This window comes from Sander vitreus, chromosome 20 (assembly GCF_031162955.1).
Source record: "Sander vitreus isolate 19-12246 chromosome 20, sanVit1, whole genome shotgun sequence".
In the NCBI taxonomy this organism is placed as follows: domain Eukaryota; kingdom Metazoa; phylum Chordata; class Actinopteri; order Perciformes; family Percidae; genus Sander; species Sander vitreus.
This window is the reverse complement of record NC_135874.1, coordinates 8,785,122-8,795,538: the sequence shown is the minus strand read 5'-3', so window position 1 is coordinate 8,795,538 and position 10,417 is coordinate 8,785,122. Positions and strand designations below refer to the sequence as shown.

At 42.6% G+C, this 10,417-nt stretch overlaps 1 protein-coding gene across 1 annotated transcript in view; it reads left to right on the top strand.

The window, feature by feature from the left end:
- The window catches only part of efna2a (ephrin-A2a), a 77,680-nt gene extending 67,529 nt beyond the window's left edge, over positions 1-10,151 (top strand). Inside the window, exons 2-4 of the mRNA XM_078277422.1 lie at positions 3,118-3,410; positions 8,280-8,345; positions 9,925-10,151. Coding sequence (XP_078133548.1) covers positions 3,118-3,410; positions 8,280-8,345; positions 9,925-10,049 — 484 coding nt within the window. The 3' untranslated portion in view covers positions 10,050-10,151. The remainder of the gene's footprint in view (positions 1-3,117; positions 3,411-8,279; positions 8,346-9,924) is intronic.
- The last annotated feature ends 266 nt before the right edge of the window (positions 10,152-10,417 follow it).

The following is a 10,417-nucleotide window of genomic DNA, read 5'->3' as shown; positions in this document are numbered from 1 at the left end:
CCAGTGGATCAATGCCTCTAAATGATCTGTTCAAGGATCCCTTTAGAACCTGCAAAACTTGCTCTGATAGGGCACCGAAGCATGAAGGCGCTCATTTCACATCTAACTCACTTCCTGATTTGCCCTCTGGGAGAAGGGTAGGACTGCCATTATAGGGATAATTTGTCCCAAAGCTAAATAACCCACTAACCAAAAGTGTTTAGACCAAAATGTCTTCATTCCAGGCAATCAATTACTGCCAAGGTGAGGGGGGGGGGAAAATGATGAATTTGTTTAAAAAGCTCAGTGTGTGTTAGTGTGTTTGTTTGTGTGTTTGTGTGTGCGTCTGAGAAGTCGAGCTTGACTAACAACTGGCTTTGTTTACGCTCATTTGATTGAAGACATTTTCCTGCGTCTCAAATTTACTGAGCTTCAAGAAACAAGATTTGATAACATGCTGCAGCTGGTTTTAAAAAAATGTATTTGACGTGGTACATTCGACATGAAATTGACCGTAGCCATGGTGATGATGTTAATGACAGAAGAAGAAGAAGAAGCAGCCGCTACAGACGCAGACGTGCACATGCCCACAAAGAGATTACACTACCATATCCCACTTAGGAATTTTAAACAGCCATTTGAAATGGTCGATGGATTACTGAAGAATGTCTCAAAGTGAAACTTGAATTTTAAATGACTGTGGGTTGTTAAAGATGCAGTAAAAGTTAAGTTAAAAAAAAAAAAAGATTCTCAAGTCATAGCCTTGGGACATATTATTTATGGGGTGCTAGTAAATAAAATATATCTGAAATATCAAATACAAAAAAAACACTGATGTATTGTATTTTCTCATCGAAGGGTGCCGATATGAAGCTGAATTATGCATTAAACAAAGCTATGTATTTTAAAACATTTTTTAGTCATGTTACAGCACTACATGTGAAATATTGATTGGTCAGTTTCAGCTTTAGGAACGTTTTGCTAATAGATACCATACATTTCATATTGGGGATTCTCCACTTGGGTATTACAGTATTCTACATTTTTCTTATTGTTAATAAATCCCATGTTGATTCTAATAAGTATTGTCTGTGTAGCCTGATGGCAGATATACAGAAGCATATTCCTTTGTGCCATAGAATAACATATAATGAAAATATTAAACCCACATAAACGAGCCATGCCCTTGCACTGGGTGACATCTTCCTTCATAACTATAAACCTGGGCACTGTTGTATGTTTTTGAATTGATCTCACAATCCTGCTGCCATAAACACTTACTTTAGCACCAAGTGTGTACTAATCCACAGCTGGAAATAAAACGTATTTAGCTTTTTTAAAGATAAAGGTATGTATTCGTTTTTAAAGGTTTGTCTTCTGAACAAATGCGAGAGCCACAGACAAGATGGGGAAGTCATAAATATGTAGAGACAGACTACATATTGTTGGTTTTAGCCCTTTAATGGCATCTGTTGACAATAACAAAAATATAGAATATCAGCAGTCTTATCCTTTAAGAGAGACTGTTTCACTCCAGTGACTTTGGGATTGTAAACAGAAGTTCAGTTCCCATATAAGCGACATTGGCATCAACATATAAACATAAATAGGGCCTGTATAATGTAGGGAAAAATGCCATATGTTTTTAATATACTCTAACTGCCTTGCAGAGACTGTTGAAAAGAGATTGGGGAGTCGCCAACTGAGTTCAAGCACCATCTTATGTATTTCCATATGTTACCTGCCATTATTTCACAAACTCTTTGATTCCATGCCCGAAGGATGAACATAGCAAGGGCACCCTCTACAATGTGTGTATAATACTTCTTCTTCAGCAACCTCTGACCCACTTCTATTGATCATGCTACCCTCAGTGATTCGCATGTGTACGGAACTAAGTGGGCATTCACCACAGACTCTATACACTGCTTTAGGGGTTGGGATAATAATGTGTGCTCTCTACCATCACATGACCTACTTCTCTTGAGTATCATATGAAAAAAGGCTCATTCAAGTGAAAGGAAAAAAAAAAAGTGTTCCAAACATGCTTATAATTCCCATGAAGCATAGCTTGGCAAGTTTTATTAAAATAAATTGGTTGCTATGCAAACTTTTGCCATAACCAGAGGGGTAATTAAGATTCAAGATCCAAGATTCAAAAAGCTTTATTGTCTAATATGTTGACATGTTAGAACATTTTCTTTTGATTGAAGGCAGAGTGTGTGTGATGTGTCAGTAGCATGAGTTTTGTATATGTATTGCACTGGGAATAATATAATGACTTTTTAGCCAGAGGCACTCTTCTTCCTGATGGTAATAACTCAAAGCTTTGGTGGAGGGGGTGGGAGGCATCCTGGATGATGAAGTTGGATTTTCTTTCCACTGCTTGTATATAAAGATCAGATGGCTGTTTTTGTGGAATGCCTATGATCTTAACGGCTTGCCTGGCTATCCTAGCCAGCGTTCTCTTGCATTTGTTTGGTAGGAAGCTGTACCAAGACGTGATGTTGAAAGCGATGACAGACTCTATCAGTGACTGGTATACTCTGGATAGAATGTCCTGTCTCATTTCAAATCCTTTAAGCCTTCTGAGGAGACACATGTGCTGTTGGGCCTTTTTGTAAATTGTGTCAACATGCAAATTGTGTCAACATGCGGGGTGAATTATTGATTTTTCTAACCTTCTCTTGTTTATTAAATAGTAAACACCCTCTAGGATGTTTTTGCTACAAACTGCCATGACTCAGGTTGTTTAAAGACCCTCTATCAGAAAGCTTTTGTTGGAAGAGTCCTTGAGCAACGTGTGGCGTCTCGAAGGGTTGTTGTTTTGTAGTTGATTCGACCTCAGATCTTCCTGTGAAGATGTGCACACAAAGAAATGACCTGACAGCGATCATACAATTTAATGTAATTACGGTACACAGCATGACTTAACTAATTGGACAGTCACCTCAGTTTCCTTTAGGCTGTGCAATCATACGGAAATCCAATATAGGTAGTAAATATTCATAGTATTGTAGAAGATGTATAGGGTTCTCCCCCCCTTGCGCACTGATTCTGTGCATATTCCGGAGCCCGTTTGTAATTTTTTTTATTCATGAAGTCAATTTAATCCATTGTTTCCTCTGTGTCTTGCAGGTTCTGGCACGGAGAGTACAGGGTGGCAGTGAACATTAATGACTATCTGGACATCTACTGTCCTTACTACGAGGGTCCTCCGTCCCATGGGCGCATGGAGCGCTACATCCTGTTTATGGTCAACCACGAGGGCTACACTTCCTGCCAGCACAGGATGCGTGGCTTCAAGCGCTGGGAGTGCAACCGTCCCAGCGGTCCTGACGGACCCCTGCGCTTCTCAGAGAAGTTCCAGCTCTTCACTCCCTTCTCCCTGGGCTTTGAGTTCAGGCCTGGACACGAGTACTACTACATCTGTGGGTTATCAGCTAGGCAGTGTGTGTTTCTGTGTGAGATTGTGTGTGTGTGTGTGTGTGTGTGTGTGTGTGTGTGTGTGTGTGTGTGTGTGTGTGTGTGTGTGTGTGTGTGTGGAGGTTAAGAGTGTTTGTAGGTAAAGAGTGTTTGTCTGTTTGTCGCGTGCATTGAAACATGTGCACGTCTGTGTTTGCATGTTAGCCACGCTTCTGTTCAATATGCATTCCTAAACGATATGTAAATACGCAATCAACGGAAGTTGATTGAGAGAGTTCTCAAACACAGCCCACCATGTCGCTCGCACACCCACAGGCGCGCATAAATACACCTTCCATCTCTCACTCGCTCCCCCTACTCTCTCACTCTCTTTCTTTTCTTGATGTACCTCTCTGCGTCTGTCGAGATCATAAGTGATGTGCTCAGCAAATTGGTAAAAATGTCACTAGGCGTAGTTTGTAATCATTTTTATATTAGCTGTATTGATGTTTCTCCTCACTTCAACAAGTGATGTATTAGTATCACAGATGGGCCTAACCCCCTGAGAGACTGCTTTTCTGAACCAAGTTAAAAAGCTTTCATTCTCCCACCAGGCATGGGACAAATAGTAGCTTAAAATTACTCTTAAACATTGTTTTCATCTGCTCCGTGTGCCAGATGGGTGGGATAGATTTACCGCATCCGGACTGTTTAGTGCATATCAGTTGGTAATCACATAAAAGCTAAATTAAATTGACTTTCAAAAGCTATGCTGTCAATGTCCAAACAATGAACAAACATGATGGGAAAAAGAAAATGATTCCTCTGAGAGAGGACAGTCTTAATTCACACAATCACAAACAACTTGTCAGAAATATGTACGTATACTGTAGGTTGTTTTCAGCGTTTGAACAAACTATTTATTCTGTCATTTGTCTGTTAAAGGTCCAGTGTGCAACGTGTTTAGTTGTTCATTATCAAAATCTGTGTTGCCCGTTCACAAACTTGTCCTTTTTCATGAATATTTATCACCACCATCAATTCCAAGTCTATTCCTTTTGGCTTGAAATTTCACATTTGCATTCACATGAACTGGAGTAGACGCTCCATATTCATGCGCCATCTTGAAATACGTTAGCCGGTAAGGGACATACAGAACATACTGCTCCGCCTTTCGCGTTTTTGCTGTCAAATGATAAACTCACAGGTGCTGCTAATGCTGCTAAAGGAAACATGGAGGACCACACGTATTCAAAATCCAAATTTCAGGAACAGGAGTCTTCTTCTTCGCCCAGAAAAAGAAAAAGGATATTGAAAAGAGCAAGAGACCGGCTTTTTGAAGCGTGAAGGCTACCGTAGCTGTAATACGTACTTTGAACTGCGTGGTGCGAGAGACTTGATTGCGATATATGATCTCAACGCTAGATGGGAGAAATTCCTACACATTGGACCTTTAAGGACCGTCTCCAGCTGCCATATGGTGACCAGTTTAAGTGTGCAAACCAAGCAACGCTTTCTTAGATGAATTGGACTTTTGGCATCTGGTGACTTTACTTGATAACCAATTAGCAGAGTTATCTCATCAGACCTTTACTTAGTTTACTTTTGTGTTACTCTCTGAAAGTCATACTAAACCTGACCTGTCATTGGTATCTTGTTCAGAATTTTCACATGGACAATGATTCTATAGCAGCATTTCTGCCACTACCCAAACCCGGCACCGGTCTCTTCATTTCTCCATTTGTTGCCGCTGCACAGCCGGCTGAAAATTGACCTTAACCTTTTTAGTAGGTGATGATACATTCTCACCATGACCCGTAATGGGATGAGGGTCTCCTGCCATCAGTTTCAGGTCGGCATGCAAGTGCAACATATTTCTTGATGGAGTTTTTTGCCCTTGGACAGATTCTGACCTGACAGTGATATTCTCCTTGTTCAGACAGTGGAGGCAAAAAAATATATAATAAAAAAGATAGCTTCACAGATATTGAAAACAGGTTTAAATTAAATTACTGTGTTTAGATTTTATTTCTAATGCAGTACCACGATTTTATAATGTATGCAATAACTGAAAACTAATGTGCTACACTACTAAATTACTGTGAAAGATAAGATGAAAGTAATGTTTCCTCCAACACTATTTGTTTATAAGAGTAACTTTTAATAATGAGCACTGAGTATCTGCAAATATTTCTTTGCCCCAGTCTGCTGTCTACACTGTCAGAAAGACACAGCAGGCGAGAGTCAGAGAGCTAAAGAGGCGAAGATAACAGCCACCCGATGTCCTACTGCACTTTTCCCAGTCGGCACACACACACAAACACACACTCTTTTGTTTTCAGTTTCATGTAAGGATGGACAGGGCCCCTCCAGAGTTGTATAGTTGCTGACTCTAGTATTGTGTTTCTGGGACCCCTGAGGGGAATGTGTATTCCACAAGATTGGAGTGTGTGTGTGTGTGTGTGTGTGTGTGTGTGTGTGTGTGTGTGTGTGTGTGTGTGTGTATGTATTGTAGGGGGAGGGCTGGTTGTGGGGTCAGTTGTCAAGCGATTGTGAGTCCGTGAAAGGCCATGTCCATCATCTTGACTGACAACCACACACGTTTTTGTCTCTCACGTGTGCACACACACACACACACACACACACACACACACACACACACACACACACACACACACACACACACAGTCATCGGTGCTGGTTAGTTTAAAAATGTGAAAATGCCTTCGTTCCACTTCAATACTGACCTGTGTGTGTGTGTGTGTGTGTGTGTGTGTGTGTGTGATTCCTCTCTGCAGATACTCCACGTAGTAAAAAACATTGATCTTTGATAGTGATTTGTGGCCAGACCTGTGTGAGTGTGAGCACATGTGTGCATGTTGGTGTGTGTATTTGTCATGTGGTTGACATGTTGACAGGTCTGCTCCACCCCTTACTTCTCCCAGCTGCCATCTGATGAGGTTGAGTGATTTTCAATGGGGTTTTCAGGAGATGTTGGCTTGTGGATGTGCTGGGAAACGGAGGTGCTGGGCGAGCCGATAAGACTTTTAAAAAATGACAAAAGTGAAAAAATGTGGAGGGCACGGAGAAAAGGGCAGTGTGTGTGTGTGTGTGTGTATGTGGGGGGGTGATATGTGTTTTTCCACTTCTAGCCGTTTCTCCCCAAAATGTTGCCATTTGTCATTGACTCAGTAGGGAACCCCTAAACAAAGACACACAACAGGAGAGAAAGCCTGATACAAAGCTGGTGGGCTTTATAGGGGACCACTTACTGGGCACTGTAAGGAGGTTAGGTGGATGATTTGAAGAAATTTGAGGCAAAGGAAGTGGGCTACAGGGAAGGCATGAAAGGGTAAAAGAGGTGAAGGGCAGAGAGAAGGATGGATGGAGGGAGGAGTTGTGGGCAGAAAGAGAGGGAGGAGAGGGCAGAGGAAGGGTCAGATTTATTTCCTGTGCGCTGTGGATCTTGATGATGGTCCTCTCCAGGGTCGCTCTGGGCTTTGGCTATGCGGACTTCCTCAAGGGAGAAGGCCAATAGGTCTCCACGCACACTTCTGCAAGCACCAGCGTGTGTGCACTTTTGCTCATCCTCGTGTGTGTGTGTGTGTGCACGTCTGCATGCTCGAGCGGTCAGAGAGTTGGTCACCATCTGCTTTAAGGTCTCCAGCTCTATTTCACATCAGAGCGAGGTGGGACTAAAAACCCAGATTCAATTTAATTTACTTTACTTTGAAGTTTGTATCACAGTAACTTTAAAAGGTTTTTCTCATATGTTTTTGGCATTCAGCCAGTGCAGCACGGTGGCTCAGTGGTTAACACTCTGTCACCTCGCAGCAAGAAGGACCTGCGTCTGTGGGGGAATTTACATGGATTTCCTTCCCTGTTCCAAGACATTCAAGTCAGGTCGATTCGAGAGCTAGTATTTCCCTTAGGTATGAATGTGAGTGTGACTGAATCCCAGTGTGCGGGCTGATCCCTCTCAGACTTGTTTACATTGCCTGAAGTGCTCAGTATGTTAACGGGAGCTCACAAGCTTGGGAGCATGGCTTAAAATACAACTTAAAAGGGCATAACATAACAAAATTCTCCAACTGCTTGAAGGAATACATGTCATCAAGAAAGAAATAGGCTGCATTAATGACTACGTTCATGTCAAATCATAAGAAATGAGTGTTAACTTACATTAAAAAAAATATGTTCCTTTTTTTTATAATGCATACCCTTGATTTACGTTTTTGTTTCAAGCTAATTGCAGTAATGTAGGGTTTTACGTTGCTGTAAGTGAACAAGAAATGTGTACAAAAATCTGCATATTCATGTAAAAAGAAGCCAGCATTAAAGCCCACAGACATACTTGTTTCTGGCAAAAGCCATCCTCCAGTGAACAAAGTCTGCAGTATAATCATTTCCGCTGTATCTGTGTTATTACCTTATTATGTATCGTCAGTTTTTCTCACTGCCATCCCATAAATATGTTTTAAAATAATTAGGGTTAAATTGAGGTTTGGTGTCTTTCCGGTGTGAGGATCCAGCCCTGAAAGCCCCAGGTTCACTGTGTCAGCTGGTATTTGGTAATTTGCATAATTCTAAATTAGTTTTGAGAACAGGCGCCACTAAATTAAAACATCAACTGAATGGATAAAGGCATTTAGCTGGTGTTATTCTATATTTTCTTATTGTAAACAAATACCATGAAAAGCCCAAAACCAATATTTTACTTATAATACTTTCTGGTTATCCTATCTCAAGCCCAAAATCTGACCTATATTCATTCCTACTGAAGACCCAGTCCAACCAGCACCTAATAATAAGGCTTTATAGCACTCTGAAACATTAACGTTTATTAAATGTTATCAGATACTAATCTCCTCTTTTAACCTCTGTGCTTTTTACAGCGTCTCCTCACCCAAACCATGTGGGGCGAGCATGTCTAAAGCTGAAGGTGTATGTCAGACCTCCAGGTAAGTCACACTCTACACACACTCTCACACACATTACCACACACACGCAAAGGTCCAGATTGGCTATCAAAGTAAAATTAGGGGGGGAATAAGGAGTCTGATAGAATGCCCCGGCAACACTCTCTGCTCTGATTCACAGGCCAGCCAGGCAACACTTTAACACCTTTACACACCCTGAAAACACACACACACACACACACACACACACACACACACATTCTGACCAGGATTCTTCACACATAGAAGCACACACAAGTGTGCACAGGCGCATGCACACAAGCACAAAGTGGCATACACACTTCACATCAAATCACATCACATCACCCTGGGTGTGAGGGAGACCTTCTGTCCTTGTAAAAAGAGAACAGAGCCAGCTGAAAGTGCTCTCTAAAAATGTTACCAAGCCTTCACATCACTCTACTGGCTAGATTTGCTCATAAGAAACAAGAGAGCAATCTAATAATAAACCCATCGCAAATACTGTAGAAGTCTAATCTAATAATAGACACTTCATAATTCTTAATAAAATTCTCCTTATGCATCAGCCTTGTGGTAAAAGATGAAGCATGACTTGCTCGCCACATAATACCTTTTTTCCAAAGAGCATGCAGCCTGATAAGATATACTCTGTTGAAAATAGCTCCCTCATAGATCGGTGCAGACAGGACGCAGTGCTCACACAAATGCACCATGTTGGCCTATGATAGTGCCGTTTAAAATAACTCAAAAGATTGACATACACCGGGAGCAGATTGCGGCAGGCATTTCACTGGACTTGCGTTATCTTGATAATTTACCTGTACGTCTTTTTCAAAGGCGGATTCTACCTCATGAGTTTTCTACCTAAGCCTGACTAAAGAATCAAACCTGGGTAGTAACACATCTCCTTAGATAATGACACAGCTTTGAAGATCTTCGAAAAAGGATGAGAATCGGCCTTCGCAGCTTTCCAGACTCAGATCATTCCATCTTTCGCTAAGGGGGAAGGAAATTCTCTCCTCCTCCATAATTACTGAAACAACATACATTCTTTTATTCTGTCATTGCTGCAGCTCATCTTTGAGATTCTGCTTTTTTGTGCTGTTAACGTAATCTGTGTCTGACATTGCAACTTCCATCTCATCTGTGAAATATTGTCACTAGAGTGAGCTATGAGCGGTTGCACGTGTGAGAGAGAGAGAGAGAGAGAGAGAGAGAGAGAGAGAGAGTGTGTGTGTGTGTGTGTCAGCTGCTCCAGATTCGGAGTATCTGTGATTAAACTGTAATTAGGTTGGTTAAACCCCCTGCAGAGCTCAGTTGCTGTCGTCTTCTCCTCCTCCCTCTTTCCTCTTCTCATACCTCTCTGCCGTCTTTTCCTTGCCTTTCCTTGGCTTTTGAAGGGTGAGAGTTTTGTGCCTTGTCGCTCAATTTACACATCCCCCCCCACCCATAATTGTTCCACTTGTTCACCCTTTGTCTTTCTATAAATCCACTCCCTTCTCCATTCACTTTGTTTTAGATTGTCTTGTCTTTGTATCTGTCTGTGTGTCTGTCCTCTCAGTTCAGATGTTTTGTCGTTTCTCTCTTCTTTTCGTTTCAGATGGGTCGGGATATGATTCTCCGGAGCCCTTCCTGACTGATGGAGGTCCAAGCTGGAGGCCAGGGTCCATGACCCTGTTAGCTGTTCTGGCCTCACTGCTCCTGGGACTCTTCTCCTGGCTGTGACCCCTCTTCCCCTCCTCCTGGAGCTCCCACCCAGGGTCGCTGGGCTGGGCTGGCTGTCCCTCTAAATCCACCACCCCTCAGGGAAGCCCTCTGTCTCCGTCTCCGTATTCCCTCCTCCCCCCCCGCCTCTCCCACCTCCACCTCTATACGACCAACCCCCCCCACCCCCCCACCCCCCGCCTCTCCCACCTCCACCTCTATACGACCAACCCCCCTTCCCGACCCCCCCCTGCCTGCCCCCTCCATGGGCCAGCTACGGACACAGTTTCCAGCCCTGGCTGAGAGGGTTGGGTCTTGAGCTGTCTGGGAAACTGCTCTTCATCTCTGACCCCCATCTTGGGTGGAACAGCACCTCTCAGCTGAAAAAC